The sequence below is a fragment of the Toxotes jaculatrix genome, chromosome 17, assembly GCF_017976425.1.
Source record: "Toxotes jaculatrix isolate fToxJac2 chromosome 17, fToxJac2.pri, whole genome shotgun sequence".
In the NCBI taxonomy this organism is placed as follows: domain Eukaryota; kingdom Metazoa; phylum Chordata; class Actinopteri; family Toxotidae; genus Toxotes; species Toxotes jaculatrix.
Genome location: NC_054410.1, coordinates 9,557,697 through 9,580,461, shown reverse-complemented (window position 1 = coordinate 9,580,461; position 22,765 = coordinate 9,557,697). Strand labels below are relative to the sequence as shown.

Genomic DNA, 22,765 nt, shown 5'->3' with positions numbered 1-22,765 from the left:
GTTACAAACAGGGATAACAGCTCAGTCTCTTCTTTGAGGCATTTGTGACAAAAAAGTGGCAGAAGTAGCTGTGTGAAAAATGAAAGAGAGAGCTCGAGAGAGAAGTTCAAAACCTGACTACTTTCACAGATCCACACACCTGGCTGATTGCTGCATAAAGCTGGAGCTGGGTTTGGAAAGCTATAAAAAAAAAAAAATAGTTGGACAAAGAGCCCCCCCAGGAAGCAATTCATTTGAAGCACACTTATCCCTTCATGAGATGAGCAGCAGACTTTAATAAGAATGGTCATATCAAAGCAGCAAGATGAGGTCAAGATAAACCCAAAGTTTTCTTTCTCAACGCACAATTTGTAACAGCCTTTGTGTCAAAAAAAAAAAAAAAAGTAATTTTCAAGCCCAAGCTGAGATACCTGAGGGACGCCACTTATGTAAGTTTCTCAGACTTGATAATGGTCCCTCGTGGGCCACACCTTACACAGCTGTTTTCACACACTTCCTGTGTCTAGTAATTTGACTTTGCCATGTAAAATCATTGGCGCGTGGCTTTAAGTACGTAGAGGTGTTCCACAAGTATGTGAAAATATTACAATATTACACATTTTTCCATCACAAAATGTTTTCATGCATGCAGTATTTCTACAGTGTCAACATTGCATTACTTCATAACATATTCTTCTCTAAGCTTCAGCCACTTTCTCTCTCCCTCCCTCTCTCTGTCTTTCTGTCTCTCTCTCTGAAGGACATTTGGCTGATTGATGGTAGTCCAGGCATTTGTTAAGAGGCTCCAGGTGGAAAGCTGTTATCAGCTGTAGGCCACAAGATTACCTCCAGCAGCTTTCTGCTCCAACTTTTCCCTCCTAAATCCTCCCATTCACAAGCTGCTCCCAAGACACACACACACACACACACACACACCCACACACACACACACACACAGATATACACACACACTTACACGCACAAGCGCACAACTTCATGGACTTGCGCAAGCAAACTCACATGCATACAGAAATACAGATGGCCACATACACCCACAGAACAGATTTTTTTATCCTTTGATATTTTTGCACCATATTTCATACTCTCCTTACACTCTCCTTTGTCTTCTTCTTTTATTTCTTTTTCATCCATTAAGTCAACAGCTTTATGTCAACACTACCAATGCCGACTGCTGACTGAAAAAAGACCTCCGACTAGCACACGTTGGCTCTTCTCCCCTCGATGTATTGACACTTGGATTCAATCTGTCTCACCTGTATCTGTCACTCTACCTTATCTCCAGCTGTTTGAACTGTTAAATTATTAACAAAGAGTATTTTCCGTCTAGCTCTTTTGAGAGCAGCTCCTCTGTGACAGGTCTGACTCTGGAAGGCGGTCAGTGAGTTCACTACTTTGGTCCAGAGTGAAATATCTCAACAAGTGTTGGATGGACTGCCATGACAATTGGTAAAAAATATTCATTTTCCTCTTTGGATGGATGAGTGATTGTGATTAAATAAGTCTCTTAGTCCTGCTAGCAATGTTAAGGCCTTCTAGAATTTCCTATTTTAACCTGGCATTGACTAGTTTTGGTTTCTGAGAGGAAAGGAGCAGAAACTTCTGATGCTATAATGAATCTTCTGCAGACCAATCTGGGAGGCTGCATCCTGGTTGGCCACATCTGTCAGAGGAGACAGGCCCTAAAACAGGACACAGCACCTGTATATGTGTCCAGCTCTCTCTCATTTGCATGCTCTCCACTCCTTCGCCCTTCATTGCACTGTGGCACTTCTGGGTCAGCTTTCTATCAAGACAACAGGCAGCGGTTCAAACCTGGAGAAAGAAGGAACACAAGGGGGGAACAGACAGGAGCAAGAGAAAAAAAACAAAAAAAGACGAGAGACAGAGGGAGATAGAGAGGGGGATGGATGAAGAGAAGAGATGAGACATACGGACGGACACAGTCCAACAGACGGAGAGCTATGGGGACATTTGGAGGATACATGAGGCAGTTATGAACCTATTTGGTTTCTTCTTCAGGAGCGCCCGAGTGTCACTAATGGCAAAGTAGGGGCTGGTAAACACATTTCTGTGACGGCACGACACTGCCGAAAAACAAATTAAACTCTCTTCTCGCATTTCACACCCTCTCAACCCTTTTCTCTCTATCTCCCTCAATTACTCATTTCTTGCTGCTCCGGTTTTCCGTCTCTGTCTCTCAGTCTTCCTGAGTGTGGCCATCTCTCACTTTCAACCTAACCTTCTGTCTTGCTTCTCTCTTTCTCTCGCTTTCTCCTCATCCATTCCTCAGCTCTGCCTCCTCCTCTCTCTGAAAAACAGGGCCATATGCGTGGGGACAGCCAGCAGAATTGCACTCCTGATGTTCCTGCTGAGGCAGTAAAGCGTCTCTTTGCAGGCCGCGCCCACTTCAGCCATGCCCAGGACATGTGGACAGTTGCCAGGCACTGCAATGCCGAACAACACGGTGGTTGCTTTCTGGCTGGGTGTGCTGTGAGGAGACTGGGAGTGTAATGAAGCTTCTGGGTCCTTGTGTAGACTCGCTACAGCGTGTACAATGGCTGTCTGAGCTGCTGGTGCAGAACAAGATGAGAGGTGTGCAAGCTCCTCTTGAAAGAGAATAAACAATGAGAATAATTCAGAATGTAAAACCAAGGATTTCATAAACATTGGATTGTTGAGTGATGCACACGTGTGTGCGATGAAAGAAAAACAGATAAAGTGCTCATTATAGGTCCAAGAGTTGCCTTAACTTTTGCCTTTCTGCATCCCCAAATGAATCTTTTCTTCAGCGGCTGCATGTAAAACAGCTTCAAAGTGGAATTTTGGCATCAAATGAAAGCATGAAAGCTAGAGTTAGCCTCTCTAGAGACTTCCTCCTCTTTCCTCATAACCTTAACTTGGGTTAAAATCATTTTTAACCACACAGCTTACCTCTTTCTGACCTTCACAACAGAAGACGTGTGTGTATGTGTCACATCTCCTCACACTCATCGCCTGTTGTCCTTCAACTTATCGATCTAGGAGTAACGTTTTCTTTCTTTCTTGTCTTCAAAGAGGTCAGAGCCCAGAAGAGGCTGATTTGTTTGACACTCTAAATAAAGCACTGCTGACCCTTGCACTATTAGGTATTAGAGAATAATTGTATCATCACATCGCTTTCAACGTATTTTGGCAGCTAATCTGCCAAAGTTGTAGGGTACCTCTGTTTGTTTCAACAGAGCAGATTCTGCAGACTGTTTGGGTAAATGGCACAACAGCAGTGTACAAACATTATGACAATACTCTGAGAGGAAAAAGGGTTCTTGCAAGACATCCCAGCAAATACATGATTTAGGAAAGCTCTAAATCATTTAGAGCAGGCAAAGGACATATACACACACACATATATACACATACACATACATATACATATATACATAGATACATAGATACATATATATACATATATACATATATATTCATATGAACCAACACAGTTTTGTTCACAATGACCAATGAGAAAAACATTACGGCTGTGAAATAACATTAATGGCATAAATGTGTTACTATTACAGAGAAATGCGAACAATGTGTCAACCACTATATCATCTCTTTTTCTCCAGTGTGTAAGAGACTTATGAGCAATAGCTTATTGCTTGAAGTTGGATGTTTCTAAGAATAACTTAAATTGGATGTTCTACTTCTATGCCAGATTTACCAGAAGATGCTAATATACAGGTTGTCAGCAATGTCTCACAAAGTATAAAATCATGAATAAGGCAACACTGAAATGCCAGACTAAACTAAACTAAAACTAAACTAAGGGGCTTATCAAGGCCACCACCACCACATATTTTTGCTAATAGTTCACCTTAATAAGATTTTATCCGGCTTTTAACTGTATTCTTCAAGTAAAATGTGGGATTATCCTCATTTACATCTCAGCTTGGCTAGCCACATGCTAACTAACTGACCACCTTGTTAAGCTGTATTTGATAAAGACAAAAGAGAAAAAAAAAAACGTAATTTTGCTGAAGTTAATTGCCCCTTATACAGACCTGATCACAGCATAAGACATCCACAGGCAAAACACAATAAAACTACAGCTTTAACAACTATATCAATTCAGATTGGTGTTATTATACAGAAGAGGAAGTTCCCAAGCCACAGCAGTGCTACTGTACTCCTTGTGCATTAAAATATGGCCCAACAAGGCCTTGTTTTGACACCACATTACAGTAATGCTGAGAGTGTGACACACCACACTATTAGCTTATCCAATCTCCCTTTCCTTTTTTCCTAACTCAGTTCCTCCCTCTCTCCTCCTAACACCACACCCCACATGCATTCTGTTATCAGGGAAAGTGTCAGGAGAGTGTGCTTAACACTTACAGCAAGCGGTGTGTGTATTTATATGTGTGTGTGTGTGTGTGTGTCTGCATTTAGCGAGGTGACACTTTGGATCAACCATGCGCTACAACAGGGGCTGGTGCTGGTGTGTGAGGGGTTGCATGGGTCACTAAGTCACTAACTACTGCCGAGGGAAGGCCACAGTAGGGGGTTGCTGATGTTTACAGGGGTCCTCACTAACACCTATACCGAGCTGACAGTGTGCATGTGTGTGTACGAGCAGGTGTGTGTGTGTGTGTGTGTGTGTGTGTGTGCATACTAACCTCTTCCTGGACTTTAATTCTTCCGAGGAACATTAGTAACAGACCAGAACGCTCCCATCTGCCACAGCTCTGTCCTTCGACTCCCATCCTTTTTTCTCCCCTTGTTTAATCATCTCTAAGCTCCTTCTTCTCTGCTCCCTTGCTGTTTGACTTTCCAACCAGTGGCACCTATTTTTTGCTTTCTTCATGAAAAGGCTCAGCCACTCGTTCATTTCTTTTCCTTTTTTTCCATTTCCTGCTCTCCTCATTCTGTCATTCCCGCCACCTGTTCTTCTTGACGTCTCTCCATGTACTGTATCCCTCCCAGTGTGCTGCCATCCGCCTCTACTGCACACACATTTTAATACCTTCATTTATGTTCACATTTTGAACTTAAATTATTGGATGACACACAGCCGAAATGCCACAGCTGGTGAGACCTCTCTTTTTTCTGTCTTTCTGTCTAAACAGCTGCCTGTCTCGCTGCTTCTGTTTCTTTCCTTCTTGCACACACGCACCCCTGCCTCCAATGTGGGGAATAGTAAAACTGAAAACAATAAACGTTATCACGACAGCCACTGAATTCAGAGAGATAAGAAATTCATTAGGCGCCAGCTTGCTAATGACGTGCAAAGAGATGAAATTATGGCAAGGACAAAAAGGGTGTAAGAGACGGGGGTAGGGGAGGAAAGAGAGGGGGAGGTAAAATGAAAAGAGAGGTGGGGGGAGAAAATGTTCCCCAAGATGGTACACCATATCATAGCATGCCTGCTCGATTGACTTGTGACCTCTGAGAGTCAAAGAATTAAACAAGGCCTCGCTCGTACGACAACACCGTGTCTCTTTTGCTCTCTTCCCGTTTGTGTTTCATTCTTTCTTTCCTTCTCTCTTCCTCCCTGTCTGTCTGATATTACTCACCATAAACGATCACGGGGAAATCCAGGGTGAAAGGCAGAGCACTCACGCTCACCCTCTCTTTCTAAGCTTACTGCTCACATGCTACTCAAGGTCACTGTAAGTGCAGGCCTCCAGTAACTAATAATGGAAGCTCACCACCATTTGCCAGACTGAAATTTGGGCAAAAAGAAAGGGAGAGTGAAGCAGGGGTGTTTTATGTCGAGGGCTATCGTCCACCTGCATTTTGTGCTAAGAACAAAACACCACAGGTCCATCTGTGGCACATCAAAAACGGACTATCGTAATCCCAATGTCAGATCCTCAGCATGCTTAACATTCCCTCTAACACACACACACACACACACGCATACACATTCACATTCACATCCGCCATCTGGTGCCCGTCCTGCCCCATGTTATACCCCCCTCTGAACTGTGCTGGATTACCCCCTCAGTATTTACATCTTGCAAATCCAGCCAGCAGTCTCTGATAGGGGGCCATCTGTAATCTGAAGGTTATATTTGTGGCGTGTGTGTGTGTGTGTGTGTGTGTGTGTGTGCGTGTGCGTGTTCGCGTGTGTGTGTATCGGCCTGTAATTTGTTCCTGCTCAGCACAGGGACAGTATCAGTGTCTGCGACATCTGTTCAACACAGGGCCCATACAGCACAGCTGAGCACATCCTCTGCACAGCACAGGGATGACACAGGCTCACACACTTACACACACACACGCACACACATATTGCATGCAGTCACACAAAAATATGTGCACACACACAGTATAGAACTTAGATATACATGTGAAACTGGTATGTAGTGCTTTTCATTTTTTTCCTCCTTTCCTTCTTTTTAAAATATATTGTTATTTCTGTGTGCTTTGTTGATGCGATATCTATTGCATCGTGCTGGAGGAAGGATCCCTCCCCCCTGCTGATCTTGCCGGCTTTTTGCGGGAGAGCTTTTCCTTGTACAACCAAAGACTGATAGTATGGACTGTAAAGCCCTATGAGGCAAATTTGTGTTTTTGGGCTATATACAGTAAACAAAATTGACTTGACTTGAATGTTGGCTCTGTCTAGGTTACTGTAACATATTTACTCTGCGAGTTTGTTCTCAAAAAGGAGACATCAAATGCAAGAGACTCTAAAAAAAAGACATCCTTGAGCAATAAACCACAATGATCATAAAAAAAATTTCTTTAAAGGTGTTGTCCTCATGCCCTAGTGGTTTAGACACATACCCTGGGTTCAGTTCCAGCCAGGGCCCTTTGTTTCATGTCAGATCCCTCTCTCTTGCCCTGAGCCAACTCCTGTCTTTAGCTCTACTGTGAACTATTTATCTGAAGGATGTAATGATCTAATGAAAGAAAATGCTATAAAAAAAAAAAAAAAAACAGCAATTTAGTTTTGCAAATCCATGAATTCGGTGGACTCACAAGAGTCATTGTAAGATAAAGAACAATCAAAACTGAAGAGGCAGAGACATCTTGACAATAAGAGGTACTCCAGTGATTTAATATGGCACATTTATAAAGTGGGGAGAGTAGACCCAAGTGTGAGTCAAGATTAAAAACCACTGAATCCTACACGTTCCATAATGCTGTGCAACATTTTTCATTAGACCTCCCATGTCTGTTGAATGCCACCATCTTTCAAACTCCACGCCCCCAGTTTATGACTCAGATTTCCAGTCAAATATTTTAAGTTTCATTTCAACATTACTCAAGAAAATTAAGGTTATTTTCTAAGTCCTCCAGAGCCAGAGGAAATTATACAACTGTTTTCACAGGCTGGGTAGTTCTCAGCATGAAAAGTACACTGACCTTCAAGGGTAAAACTGGCGGAGTGCAGGAAATTTCTTTTATGGTTTAAAAAAAACAAAAAAAACAAAAAAAAACATCAATGTCTAAAATCATTGTATTTGTCAGGATGAATAAAGGGCTTTCATGTTGTATCCATGTGTATTTAAGTGAGTGTGTTTGTCTGCACATGAGCGCACACGTCATGCAGTTTGTGCACATCTGTGTGTGGTCAGCCACAATCGAATCGTCTCCATTCCACTGCGAGAGATGCCACAACAGCGAGAGCGAAGGCTCTGAGGCTAAATATTGGAGTTTGAATGGCTTGTATTTCTCACCAATAATGACAACAACCCAAGTGGGATCCACGCAGAGAAGGAGAACAAAAAGACTGAAATGAATTTACAGCTCACCCGTTGGGGGATGGATGTGCCGAAGATGAAGTGATGATCATCTCTGTTCTCTGCTAAAATGAAATATGATGGCGAGGGAGCTCAGTGCCATTTCCTGCCTGGCACAGGAAGCGCCCATCTGGAGTTGAGTGCTGTCTGTCCTCTGTTGTTATGTTGCACGACGTTGTAATAGCTCTTGTCACTGCTGTTGCTGCTCTCAGTGCTGTTATTATTTCTGAAGCACCAAGCAGGTCAGCTGAGGGAGATAGGGGAGAAAGAAATATTTAAGATGCTGTGCTGTGGATCGTTGAGGAGAGAACTGGTAAAATGGACAATAAGTGAGAGAGAAGTTTGAATCATTTGAACTGGAATGGGGGTGGGGAGGGGGGTGTCTGTAGGAGGGAGAGCAGTGAGACCCATGCTGGCAGCTGCCCGTACGACTGTCACATCCTACCGCCCGCCAGAAAAGCAGAAGGAAGCCACTCGTCATCACCGTGACAACCAACGCGTGACAAGAGGAGGAAGGAAACTTATCCATCAAAAAATGATGCAGGGATGAGTGCGCCTCTTCATCTCTCTGCTCGCACACACACAGACACAGACACAGACACAGACACACACACACACACACACACACACACACACACACACACACACACACAATGCCTTCATATTTCATTTTGGTCATCAAGAACAACTGCCTCCAAGAGGAAATCTCTGACTGAATCTCGTGCTTTCTCCACTCAACGACGTAATAATGTATTTTCCTCATAATGAACAAACAAACTGGAAGCACAAGAGGACAGGGAACAGCAATTCAAGTGTGACCTAAAAAAAAAAAATAAATCCAGAGCCAGAGAGTGTCACACTGAAACTGAAATCAAGTGTCTGGTTTTACTCTTGACAAAAGCATGAATTCATCTGAAGAAAATTAACCCATTAACCAGAAAATAGTCTGCTAATACGCAGAGATTGTATTACACAAACTAAAAGAAGATCAAAGAAAATGACTGTAATTAAAAGTAGATTACTATCACACTGTCTAAATTAAAAAATCTAACCAAAATGTTTTGATGTGCTGTACATATGTAATTACACAAAATGTTTCTGCTATAAACTGACAATTTCTAATCTTCCAGTGAACTGGAAGACCTGCCTGATGGATTTCTCATTGACTATACAGTTAAAAGGAACATGACCTATAGCCTCTCATATCAATCACGTACATCAAGCAGCTAAAATTGCAGACTGATGGTTGGAGATCACAGAAAAAAAGAAACTGAAAGGAAGGTTTCTGTGCTTTGATGCATGAACAAATAGCAAAGGGTTGAAAGTCTGGGTACTGAGCACCACCCAGTGGTTGATTGTGTGTTCAGTTGAAGCTCTCATTGAGAAGAAACACAGACCGGGGCCTGTTGGTGCTCAGGAACATTAAAAATCCACCTTCAAGTGCAGGAGGGGGGTACGTTTCACTTGTATTTTATGTGACAAAACAGAACTTCAGGGACACCAGATTAGTAATCTGAGAGGGTCCCAACCTGTTTGTTACTGCTGATATGTGGTTTCCAGCCTTAGCTTTTACAGCTAGAGCAGCTGTGATTGCTGTGATATTTCTATAATAACAATGAATAAAATTGCAAGGTGCAAATTACGTGACAATGTGTAAGGGGACGCTCGTAGTGATGAGCCTACAGAGAATCACCTAAATCAGTTACAGCTTTACGGAGCCTTAGACAGTGACTATTACCTAATTTTATCAGGTGACCTGAAACTCAAACGAAAGCTAATGTTGCTCCATAACTGTTGGGTGTGTCATCAAATCTAACAAGTGATGAAATGCTGTGTCAACAATTTGCTCTCTTCCTAATACGTGTGAAACTTTGCATCCATATTCATAAAACACATCTTTGTTCAATTCAACACTCTCAAGCAGTTTGCTGCTACAACTTAAGCTTTTGTTGGCAAATCTTAGATAACTTTAGCACACCAGATAGTTTTTGTTGTGTAACTGACAAGTCTGAGTCTCTTTGCTGACTTCATAACTCTCTTCTACTTGTCTAAATGTAAATCAAATTTCAAACCTTGTACTCCAGACGCTTCTTCGTAAGGACGAATTGATCACGATCCAATCACAGCTCATTATTTATCATTATTTATTTCTTGAGGTGGTGCAACATACTGAATTGAACCCTCCCCAGTTAAAAACAAAATTCCCCCAATCAATCTTTATTTAGTCTTGGCACAACAACCTGATGATATTGTAGATCATGCTTTAACACACTTGAAAGAAAGAATAGATTTATTTAAAACAGCTTAATTCAGAGGAATCCATGTCTCCTTCTCTTTCCCTCCCATATCCTGTCTCATTGCCTGTCTTGTTCACCATTCTTCATCTGGTCACAAACCTGCTTCTTCAACTATTGGGCGATGCTGCCCCCTAGAGATCAATAAAGTCAATGTTCAGGAGGATCAATTAAGTACAACATGAAATATGTTATTTGCAGTTGACCAAGTAGGTAAAGGCAAATATTGACTTCTGGGTTAATATTACAGGGTGTATGGATGTGTGCACACACACACATCACACAAACTTCATCCTGTTAGTTCACTGTCATCTACTGGCAGGAGGGCCACAGAAGTGTCTGCAGTGGGAACCAGCAACCGTGACTTTAGCCAGCGGTGCAGACAGAATAATGAATGAGTAATGAATAACACAAGAATAATGAAGAATAATGACTTGGGGGGGAAAAGACACATGCATGCACACACACTCATATGCACACATTATGCACACACAAGGAGAGACATAGATGATTATACAGTATCACCATTTATCTTTTTCTCAGAGAGAGAGAGGTTCCTCTGTCCCCTCTGGTGTATGCAACTTCATTAAGAGGAAGTCACATATGGCTGCAGGGTGCGTGGAGAAACACTATCTCTCTCATCTACAGCAAAAAAAAAAAAAATTCAGGAAATGGGTGTGAAAGATATTAGCAAAATGTTGCTTTACTGAAAGTGCAAAGCACATCAGCATGAGTCAAACCTCTTACTAATAGATATCACAGGTTCCTAAAACCATCAGCATCTATGTTTGATGCTGCACTATTACTGTTTTCTATTAAATCCTCATCATGTCTATTGCAAATTTCTCTCTATTAAAATACTAATTTCTGTCTATTGCGAAGTGGACTCCAGTTCACAGAAAATACATGACAAGATAATCCATTCTGTTAGTGGCTCCTAATTTGATTCATGTAGAAGGTACACATGTATAACAAGAATAAAGATCACATGCTTTAGTAATGCATGACTAATGCCCTGATGCAGGATGTATCATAAAGTGTTATAAATGAACTATTTGTAGGCTGTGGGGAGGGTGCTGACTCTTGAGAGTTCTAATGAAAGCAGAAAAAACTAAGTGCATCTGTTGTACATAAGTACTGTATTCAAGTAACTTTTAGAGGAGTTTAGTTTAGCATTTCCATTCTGTGTTACTTCGTACTCTCAGTGAAACTTTTAAACATATCTTTTCACTGCTGTGTGTTGTTGAACTGCTATCTGTCTTGCAAGATGTTTTATTTTTTGTACCAACAGCAGATGTTGAATTGTTTTAGCACCAGTTTCATGATGCAAGGGAAACCACTTCCTTTATTTTAGGGACATGACTGTACAGTCTAACTTTGTGCTAAAACCACAAACAACACCACAACACCTCAGCTTTAATCAGTGTGTCAGATATCAGGTCAAAAGCAGGCTAGGACTCTTTGACAAAACTCATCTCAAACAAAGATCACCCATAAAGTGGAAAAAGGCACAAAAACAAAAATACAAAACGTGAACACAAAATCACTCTTAGTGAGGAGAAAGACTGAACAAGCTGAGGAGCGAAAAAACCAAACAAGAAACAAAGTAACAAATAACACATAACCTGACTAGAGAAAGGATGATAATACACAACCCGACGTGAGATACAAGACAGGGCGAAACACATGAGACAAGAGACAAAACAAACTGACAAGAACACAGGGAAACGACGAGACTTAAATACACAAGGCAAGGGGCAACAGGTGAAACCAATTAGGTCGGGGCAGACAATCAAGACAAAGACAGGAAGTAGAACAAGACAAGATACACAAGGGCCATAATTTCAAAATAAAACAGGAACTATGAACAAAACTTCACAAACTAAACAAGAGTCCAAGAGTCCACAAAAGGGTTCCAAAAAAACCTCAGAAAACAGCCCCCTTAGGGGCTATAGTCATGACATAGCCTGTTTGTAGAGGGACATTGTGGGGACACAACTCCCATCTGAGGACAAAAGTAAAACAAATGTTAGGCTCAAGACTTTGGTCATGGTTATGGTGACAGTTGCGGTAATGTTATGGTTGGGGTTCGGCATTTAATGGTTTTGATTCACTCTTAGTTAGGAAAAAAAAAAGAGCAGCCACATGTAAACATGAGCAGTGGTGTAACACAAAAATCTGGGCACTAAACATATGCAGTCTTCATGGACTCACTTCCCCTTTTAACACATCCACTGTCACGCATGCACACAAAAAAAGTTTAACAACTAAACTTGTAGTGCTTATTGGGATAATCAGGTGTTTACAGTGCATTTAAGAAATCTCAGCATGTTTCAGTATCACAGTCAAGAACTTAACAGTAGCATTTTTATGCAGCTATAGTATTATTGAATGAGCTTGTACACATTTTTGTTACTTTGCCCACCCTGTGTGTTGGCTTCATTTGCACATTATAGATTGGTCTTTCATTTCCGTGCTTCTAACAGAACCGTATTAAATCCACTTATTTCTCCTGACCTGCTCTGGCAGCCAGTGAGAGTTTGCCTCAGGTGAGAGGTCTGGTGTCAAACTGTCCAAAAGCAACAATCTTGGCAGTCATCACAGCCTGAGCCTGAAGGTTACCACTGTTGGAGATATGAAATGCTTGAAACAGAGTGTGTTGAGCATATGACAGACTTGCCTGTCAGCTCGGAAATTTAAAAAACCATTAAAAGTTCTGTGGAGCCTGGTTAACTGTTTCCTGCGGGTCATAAATTGACTGACAGATTTCAAATTTTAAAAGCTGAAGGCTCTCATGAGGGAGATTAGGTTTAATTATAATTATCTTTATGCAAATTTGCGCATTTGTATTCGTATTACACTTGTTACCCTTTGATTTTGTTCAGCTGGGGTTCCAAGTATGAGTTTTTTTTGTATTAATATTTTTTTCTTTTCCTGTTTTGACCATTTTTTTCTGCCTACTGTGGAACTTGCATGTTGTTTTACTGCTTTTTCAAATAACAAGGTAAAGCAGGTGGACACACTGCACACTGCTGCTTACACTATATGAAAAATTAGGGAACTTGAAACTTCCCTTTTTTTCAATTTCCCAGTCTCATACTTCCACCATTCTCACCTGTGCTTTGATTATAACTCTTGATTCATTTCTGTTCCTGTTAGCCTGAAGTCACTGTGGCATATTCTTTTCAGTCATCTCAAAACAACATGCTGTTTGGCTTTTTTCTGCTGTTCTTTTTCTGTGTGAGCACAGGTAAGGGCATTTCCATTAGTGAATGTAATACAAGCTTTTGTAAAAGAATCCATAGGATTTATGTGCACTGTTTTGATTTCACTGTGCTTCTTGTTGCCTTTGCAGTTGAATTACAGTCTACACTATGGCCTATACACTCCACTACTGACACAACTACAGTGGAAGGTAACTGAAATTTTTATCTGATGATGGTGGTGCATAAAAAACAATTGAGGAATCAACAAAGTTATAACAAATCATCATGTGGGGGATGAATGGATAGATGAATATCAGAAATTTCATGGCAACCCATCCAGTATTTTAGAGAGATTGTTAACCTCACAGTGCCCCAAAGGAAATGTGAAGGGAATCACCAAAGGTTTCATCCTCCAGGGATCATAAATGTCTGCACAATATTTTATGTCAAGCTGTTCTGAAGATGTTGCTGTAGCATTATACCCATGGAAATCCCTACCACATCTCATGGCAACCCATTCTATAGATGCTGAGATATGTCTGCCTGGACCAAAGCGGTGGATCGAACAAACGGGCATTGCCCAAAATTGTGACTAAAATCTGTGCAATACCAAAATCTTCTGTCATCCGCCAATCTTTTAAAGCAACATTCATTTTCCTGTCCTCCTTCCCAGCAAAGTTATCTCCTCTGGAGGTGGTGGCCACTCCAGACTACCCAGTTGCAGAAGGTCAGACAGTCAGCCTGCACTGCAGTGCTTCTGCCACACCAGCCTCCGTCAATTGGTCCTGGCAACACCTAGAAAACTGGACCTGGCAAGCAGTGAGCAGCAGCAGGGACCTGTCCCTGACCAAGCCAATGCAAAGCGGGATTTACCGTTGCTGCGCGAAGAGCCAGTTATCTCAAAGTGTGAGCCATAACTTCACAGTCTATATCATCGCCATGAAGCCAACAGGTTGGTGATCTGTTTTGATTTGCTGCATACCTGAATGAAAACAGTGTAAAATCACTGGTAAAATCAGTGTGGAACTGATTAAACCAGAAACTGCAGACAGCTTCTTAATGTGCTGTGAAAAGGTATTGATATGATTTAGCGCCAAATCTTATACAACATGCCAAAGTTGTATGACTACTTTCATGTGGAGGAGATGGTGACTGCACCACAGACAGTTATCACCTGACTCTGCAGTTCCCCTAGGCTCCACAGAGCTCATTGTTTTGATTTTATGGCCCACAACTTTAGTGTTTTGGTTCAGTCACGTAGCACTCAGGGTTTTGTTTCAAGCCACAACAGGCAGCTGTTTGCAGCAAAGAGTTCCTAGTTACAGGATTTACCTCAGACATTGATGGAGACCAGATAACAAATCTAGAGGAAGAGTAAATACTGCACTTACATTCATCTGGTTGCCAGAAAAACCACTCCACATGAATGGTAGTGTTGTTACGTAACTGTCTGCGTAATGGCGTAAAGAGGAAGAATTTTTTGTGGATAACTTTCCCACATAAACGTTCAAGGTGATAATATGTTAGTATTGTGATTAATGCATGTTTCTACGGCTGCTGAAGAGGCCCAAAAATCAGTTATTGTGTGTTTAAATTTGGTTGGTAAACTCGTCAGTGCCCTCCGTTGGACAAACTGTGATGGTGACGCTGTTTCTGAATCACCTGCAACTCTCTATGCCTATATTGGAAATATTTATCAATTTACCGTGACCCACATCTAAAGCCTTTCACCTGCAATTCTGTGCTGTTTCCCCAACTGAAAACAGTAGGGGAGAATTTGGGAATAGCTGCCTTCGTCCTTTCTATCCTGACCTTGATCGTCACCGTTACCATTCTGTGCTGGCTGGCCTGGCAAAGACCTGATCACACACTGACTACCCCTAAAACAGCAGCTAAAGGTAAAGAACACCATAGAGCATTTTACTGATGGGTCAGATTTTAAGCAAATAATAATTTTGATTTCTTGGTTTTCTTAAAGGTTTTCCAGCACCTGAAAAGGCAATAAAGTAAGTCATGACAGGAGAATCATAAACACCTTTACATAACTGTTTGGATCTTGTTCACATACTCTAAGCCAGATGAGTTCAAGGGCTGTAAGCATTAACACACTGACTGCATTTTTCAATACACCAGGGGAGGTTTGCCACAGACTGAAAGTGATGGAGATGTGTACATGAATTACACAAGCACCAACCAAGCCTACGCTGATCTGGACCCCACCAATATGACTGGGGACAACCTGTACTCAAGTCTGTCATGAACACTGGTGGGAAAGTGGAGATGTGCAATAAAAAGAGGAAGAATGACTCAAAGTGTATTTTGTTTGTTAGTATCATCACAGCATTTTGTTTAACCTTAGAAACAAGGTTTTTCATATGTTGTGGAGTTTGCCAGTGTGCACATTGTGATTTAATCTAATTTCACAAAAAGCAGTATGTTCCCATCCAACAGTAAGAAACCCGTCCTTCTCTATGTTTGGACATGCTAATAAAAACGTATAATTTTCTACAATTTTCTGTGTCTCAATTCACATGTACCACTTTCCTTTTTTTTTGTGCACACAGATGAATGCATTTCCCTGCTTGCTGATATTGTTGAGTCAGAAAATGATTTTTTAATTCGCCGTTAATCATCACAACGATGCAAATTAAATCCACAAATTAAATTTTCAGAACAAGATCGTGTAGTTATATACTAATAGTAGCATATTTTCTGTTTGAAATTTGATCCAAAAACACTGCACACACTTTTGAATACAAGATAAACAAAGCTGTTCCACTGAATAAAAAAATGATAAATCTGTTCTGCAGAAGCAGGTAAGCTCATAGCATATTAAAAATACAGTATTGTACACACACAGCATATATACAGCTCTTTTTGTCAGAGTCAAGCCTGAGATTTTTTTTTTACCATGAAACATAGAGGCAGTGTCACAATAAGGGATGCCTGACATAGTTCAAGCATTATTACTTCAGTTCCCTGGTTTCAATATACCAGATATGACGCATCCAGGCAAAGCTTAAAAAAAAAAAACTTCTCTCATGGGAAAAAAAGAATCTAATTTTCACATACTTTACTGATAGATTGTCAGGCACTGCAGGAACGCCTACTAACCCGAGGTGTGTGTCTTATCTGGTGTGAAGCTTTGCCCAAGACACCTCGGAAGAGGTCATTAGGCTCTGAATGTATGACTCTGAATTCAGAGTTATTGTTGTTGACTTCTCTACTGTGTGAGGGTATAATGTGTCTGGTGTCTCTTAATTTCAACTAATCAAGTACCCTCACAGAGTCACAGATGTTTTGTTTTAACACTTCTGCTTGCAAAACTTCTGCTTTTCAGTTTGCTCTTCACAGGAAGAGCAGAAGGATTGGTGCAATACAAACCCTGAGGGTGTGAACTCACTAACAAACACACACATACTACATAAGGCCTTAAATGTCTCATAGTTTCAGAGCAGAAACAAAATACTGTATGCCATGTAATCTTTAATCAATGGAAACAAGAGAGCTAAAGTCTTTCACACACAAATAACAGATACCTTTATCTTTATAAAGCTAATAAAAATGTTTAAATCAGTCCATTTCGGGTTGGTGGTGTTCACTCTGAAGTCTCTGGCTCTGATTCCTGCTGTCCATAGAGATCTGAGAGATGACCGTGTTCGAGCACCCATCTTTCTTTCCTAACCTTTTAATGTGAGCCATGATGAACCTTCTAAACTTCCTTGTGGCAAAAAAATAAACGACAGGATCCAAAATACAATTAAGGCCCATGAGAAGCAAAGTGATCTGATGTGCATCATTGAACGCCTGAAGAGTCTTCGGGTGCCAGTCCACATGGCCCCAGCCCTCTTTGATCTGCAACACTGACAGTGTCCAGGGACCTTGGATTACGTGGTGGGGCAGGAAACACAGAACAAACACTCCCACCACTGCCAACAACATCTGGAGAGCCCTCCGTTTCACCCCTTTGGGCTTTGCAGTTGCAAAGGACAAGGTCCTGCTGGACTTTCTGGATTTAATTGTTGCAGATTCTGACTGAAGAGGATTTTGAGAAAGTAACACTCGAGCAATAAGGAAATTGCAAACCACAACAAGAAAAAAGACAACAAAAAACATTCCAATTATTGCAAAATGAGTGGCAGCCACTCCTTTCTTCTGCTCATCAGTTCTATTTTGGTACCCCTCGAAACAACGAGTGACGTTTTTCTCATCAGTGTTGGTCCCTGGGAATGCCAGAAATGGAATAGCCATCGAAATGGTCAACACCCAGATGACAACACATACGACGATCCCGCGACGCCTGTGGTCTGAAGAGGCCGCGTCCAGAGGCCGGGTGACTGCCCAGTACCGGTTGACACTGATGGCTCCGAGGAAGAGGATGGAGCAGTAGGTGTTGATGAAGAACAGCGACCCTGTCAGCCGGCACATGAAGTCTGTGTAGACCCAGTTACCATGACGACTATAATAGCCAATCCAGAAAGGGAGTGCACACACAAAAAGGAGATCAGCAATGGTCAAGTTGGTCATGTAGATGCGGATTTCACCCATGGCCTTGGCTTCACGGAGGCAGCGCAGGACGAACAGTACATACAGGTTAGCAAGGACTCCCAGGATGAAGATGATGCTGTAGGCAACAGGGAAGAGGACATAACGAAACTCCGAGTCTAGGAAGGTTGACTCATCATAGTCCGCTTCTGTAACACCCCCTCGTTCTGTGATGAGCACCAACATTTCTGTCTGTTGGAGACAAAGCATATTAGCATCAGTATTATATTATAAGAAATTATATTATAATTATAAACATATTTTAATACTTTTCAAAGCAATGCAAAACTGTTCAACCTAGCTCCTGACCGATGAACTGCGGACGTTCTAGGATTTTCTACAAAAAGACCATTCGAAATATTGTCTATGGCTCTCCAAACTCTTTCAGTATTACTGCCATTTACAACAGCTCAGTTCAGTCTGACTTCAGGAAAATTTGGCAAACCATCCAGGGCACAAACCAAAATAAATAATGCGTTTTCATCAGTTAACAGGTGCTAAACATGCTCTTACAAAAAGAAAAAAAATATATTTATCCATATATCTATTTAAATATATATCTGTGGGCGCACAAATGTTCTTTCTCCCCTATGATTCACTATCGTCCTCTCACATAATCATGTCCAGCTTATCTCCACTTCTCGTCTATCTTGTATGGAAATTGGCAACGCATCCAGGGCACACAGCCACAAGAATGCAGTGTCTTGTGGCTGTGTGCCACATACTTTGTTTTTCGTGTGCATGCAGCATCATGGCATCTGTTGGCATTTTTTGTTTTGGTGCACAAGCACCCACTGTATTGGCTGATATGCAACTGTAACAACAAAACCCATGCATATACCAGAGAACAGCTTTTGAATAGCTGTCCTCAATGTGGCCCCAATGCATGACAGGGTTAAAGTGTTATGTTTAGAATGGGGGTTATTGAGAAGAGTTGCTCACTGCACAGCACAGCACTTCATTCTTCATCCAAATAAAGTCAAATATCATCTACATGGAAAACCCCATTCTTCAACAAATATAACAGGCAGTTTAGCAAGAATTTTTCCTCTTTAGTGAACTTGACAAGCTTGACGAGTTTTTTATGCACAGTTTGGTCCGTCACATTTAATTAACACTGAATTCGTTTGTTCTCCAAATTTGTTCCAAAATCAGTAGCATATGCACCTCAGTGTCTAAATGACAGTCAGAGAAGTTTTTTTATGAGAGAAAAAAAGGTCATATACATATGTGTACACTGTTGTTTTGTCTTTAAAATGATCTGTTTCAATGTCTTGAATGTTTTTTAAAGTTTTGAAAACGTAAATTTATTTTCTCTGTAGATTTGTTAGCCTGTGATCAAACAAACAATCTGATCATTTTTGAAAAGTCTGCCTCTAACATAAATCGCCAGGTTTCCTGTGTGGTCAAGCGGTGGACATGTAGCCAGACACAGAAGCATGTGATGAAGATATGTCACAAGCAGTGAAGCATCATCAAAAACAGAAGCAAGGATATTAACTCACCAAACTGGATCTAAAAGGAACTGAGGCCCTCAAGTGGCAGATATTCTAACTAAAAACTCTATAAAACCAAATGACATGCTAACACCTGTTCAGGGACACCATCCAAACTGACAATGAAGAACAATAAAGCAAAGCAGGTAGCGCACCTTTAAATAAATTAATGTAGTTTTTGATTGTTGTAGGCTTTAATTTATAACTATAGATTAATGGTTTGTTATTCTGACCCTTCTTTTGGCACAAATCACACAGTAAAATCTACATGTCCACATTTTAAGACAGCATCCCTCACATACTGTGACATATCGTGTTAAAAATGGCACCATTTTCAAAACAATGACAGTTCACCCTTGTTATTGTTTCTGGTGCCGTTTTAATCATAAGCACTATTTTATAAGGGGTTATAAGCTGTAATTAATGGCTTTATTAGTGATTAATCAATGATTTACCAGTGTTGTTAATGATGCCCTATTGATAAGAATAACTTATCAATAAGTTATTCTTTTATAATGGCAACTTTCTATCATATCCAAGGCATAATTTGCCAAAATCATAAAATTAGTTGTCTAATGTTATCAAAGATAGCATAAATGCAACTACATGCAAAGTTTGATATCATAGTTATGACCTTTTTCTTATCTACTTCATGAAACCATACACTGATAATTTCAGCATTAGAAATCAAAAAGCAGTCACAAGAAATCAATCTGTTTTTCGAAAGCAAGAGTCTATTGACTAATATTAATATTAGTCAATATTAGTCAAGTGTTAAAGCTCAAATGTGGGTCTTCCGCTTCGTGGCGGCTTTTCTTAGTACTACTTCTTTGAAAAAGGTGGATTCACAGTTTAAAAGAAAGAAAGGAAGGAAGGAAGGAAGGAAGGAAGGAAGGAAGGAAGAAAAGAAAGCAAAAGAATAAATTGCCGGCTGCTGCTTACCATACTGTTTCTTCGTCTCTAATATGTCTCAGAATGCGATGTGAACACTAAGCGCGCCTCCGTGGCTCTAAAGAACATAAAAAGTGCGTAATCTGTTAGACCGGCTGTGTCACAATCAGGCGTGCTGTGAGTGCTGTAGGAGGTGTGAACTTCTTTCAGCCTTCCTTGGAAAACCCCTCATGTTGTAACCGGTACATCCATATTGATATATCGTCGAGCTTGTTCCTGTCCGTCAAAACGAAGTGATCCCCACTTTGGAGCAATCTTGGAGTTTTGCAGTTCGTCTTCATTTCCCTGTTCACAGAAATACGTTTTATTTCTTACTGCATGTAACACACTTCACTCCCTCACAAGTTATCACAGCACCAACTTCACTTCGCCCCGGTCTGAAACCAGCAGCACTACTTAAACTGTTGCAGTTATAATTATATGACTTACATGAGATGAAATTGTGGTTTCTCACGCTAAATGTGATGCATTTTCCCCTGCTAATTTCAAACCACTGAGCTAATACAACTAATTGAACAAATGGCTTAAAAAGTCCTAAGAACCATTCCCTTACATACAAATAACACCACTTTCTTCATTTTAATAATTTTACAGAATGCCTAGGCAGTGGAGGACAAGGACTGACAGAGGTGAGCTTGCCAGTGTTTTGAAAATAGCATCAGTTGAGAAGGCACATGCACTGCAGAGGCTGAGAGACTATAAATGACCAATTTTCACCAGGATTATCCAGATAAAATCTTGTGCATGTTATAGTGGCAAGATGTTAAACTGATTCTTATTTGTGGCCCATCAGCAGCTGAGTCAAATGTGTAGTAATATATTTTAACCACATGGGGGAGAAAGAGGCAAATAAAAAAAAAAAAAAATTTTAAAAAAGGAGGAAAGGCCTCTCCTTCAAACAGTGCACAGTGGTGGCATGATTTATTCCAGGTAAAGCTCCACACACAGCACTGTGTGAGCTACATGAACCATCACTCTCTCACTGTGTGTACTGTCCCACCCCCACCTCTCATGATTAACGTTCAATTCCTGCTCCTACAAGCACACAACTGAACATGTTCTCCTCTCCCTGGTGCCACAGTGTAATTCCTAGATTAAGGTTAACGAGCCTCCCCAACCTTATTGCTGTTATTATGGCTTGGCAGTGGAACAAGAGAGCAGGGCTTTTTGGTGGTTGTGCCCCGCATGACTGCTAGACGTGGTGTGCCATTGCTTGGTATACAGGCTCACACTGTAAAAATCTTTTCACATACATCTCGCTGCTCGTGGTTTGGGTGTGGATTCAGAAGATTCCACAGCAAGTCACTGAGATTTGTTTTGGTCGTGAAATGGAGAGCAGCTTTTGTGAGATGTGGTTTGGTTCAAAGTATGGCATTAGTTTCGTAAGACACTATACAGCAATTTAATTGAGACAGCTGATATTTTATCATGAACTCAATGCACACAAATGAGTTTATTTATGATTATATTTCAGGATAATTTGCCTCCAAAATTCTATTTTCATTCAAACATATCTTGGATAATGAATTTGAATCAGCAAATAAATTAGCATACAGAGACTATTTTTTGTAGTAAATAAAGAAAATATACATCATAGAAACTTGCTGTATCTTTTAACAAATTGCAAACACATTAAAGGCCTAGTTAGACATTTCAGCCAGCAGTCTGTCAGCTTAGCTTAGCACAAAGACTGGAAACAAAGGGAAACAGCTAGCCTGGCTCTGTCAAAAGGAACAAACTCTGCCAGGCTAACTGTGGTTTCATATTCACCATGCAGACATGAAAGAAGTATCAGTATTCAAGTTAAGTCACAGTTGTTACCCTCCTGATGAAGATTAGCATCTGCTTCAGCCCCAAACTCTGTATACTTTGACATGAACTCATAAATTAATTAGTTGTCTGGAGCAGCCAAATTCACTGACTCTGGTACAAAATCAACTTTTGCAGGAGCATAGTCAGCCATAATGCCCACGTGTCAAAGCAGGAACTAGCTACTGATATATTATTATATATTATTATTATTATCACCTTCTAAGTGTGGCAAACATGTTGCATCCTGCAGATATATCGCAGCAATATTTTCAGAGCATTCACAGTAATGAAAGTGAAACTGAGCTTAAATAACTGCTGGATTCTAATATAGTCTTCCTCTGTTGCACTGGCAGTAGCAGTACACTTCACAGATTCTTATGTAGGTTTTACGCCTGCCTCTGGCTCCTGTCTGCTTGTCACTTGGTTCCCTTTCTCAAATAGATTCCTGTGCACGGCCTCTAACTGGCCCTGAAAAAAAAAAAGGAAAAATAATCAGATACAGATTCATGCAGGTGATCCCTGATGTTCTGCACTGCTGCACGGGGCAGTCTAAGGAATTCTCCCTCTCAAGGAGCGGTTGTACTTTCAGTCCAGGTGTGCAGAGACACAGAGAGGGAATACTGCCAGAACCTCAACAGCTTTTTTTTTTCATGGCATAGCTAGCTATTGCCCTTTATAAGCCCTATATAGTCAGAAGTCAGAGTCAGGCATTCCTCGGGGAGGAAGGAAGGGAG

At 40.9% G+C, this 22,765-nt stretch overlaps 2 protein-coding genes across 3 annotated transcripts; one reads left to right on the top strand and one right to left on the bottom strand.

The window, feature by feature from the left end:
- Positions 1 to 13,164: 13,164 nt before the first annotated feature.
- LOC121197707 lies at positions 13,165 to 15,732 on the top strand. Of its 2 annotated transcripts, none has more exons than XM_041061432.1 (6): positions 13,165 to 13,271; positions 13,377 to 13,436; positions 13,901 to 14,179; positions 14,997 to 15,125; positions 15,206 to 15,233; positions 15,361 to 15,732. In XM_041061432.1, exons 1-6 carry the CDS (start codon positions 13,226 to 13,228, stop codon positions 15,485 to 15,487), a joined length of 669 nt encoding a protein of 222 aa, XP_040917366.1. In that variant the 5' UTR covers positions 13,165 to 13,225; the 3' UTR covers positions 15,488 to 15,732. The 2 variants fall into 2 exon arrangements, with proteins under 2 accessions (XP_040917366.1, XP_040917365.1); XM_041061431.1 differs by having other exon boundaries at positions 14,994 to 15,125.
- A 961-nt stretch (positions 15,733 to 16,693) lies between these two features.
- ptafr (platelet-activating factor receptor) lies at positions 16,694 to 20,341 on the bottom strand. Its single transcript, XM_041061430.1, has 2 exons — positions 20,211 to 20,341; positions 16,694 to 17,964 (listed from the first exon to the last, which is right to left on the bottom strand). Exons 1-2 carry the CDS (start codon positions 20,211 to 20,213, stop codon positions 16,801 to 16,803), a joined length of 1,167 nt encoding a protein of 388 aa, XP_040917364.1. The 5' UTR covers positions 20,214 to 20,341; the 3' UTR covers positions 16,694 to 16,800.
- Between the last annotated feature and the right edge of the window lie 2,424 nt (positions 20,342 to 22,765).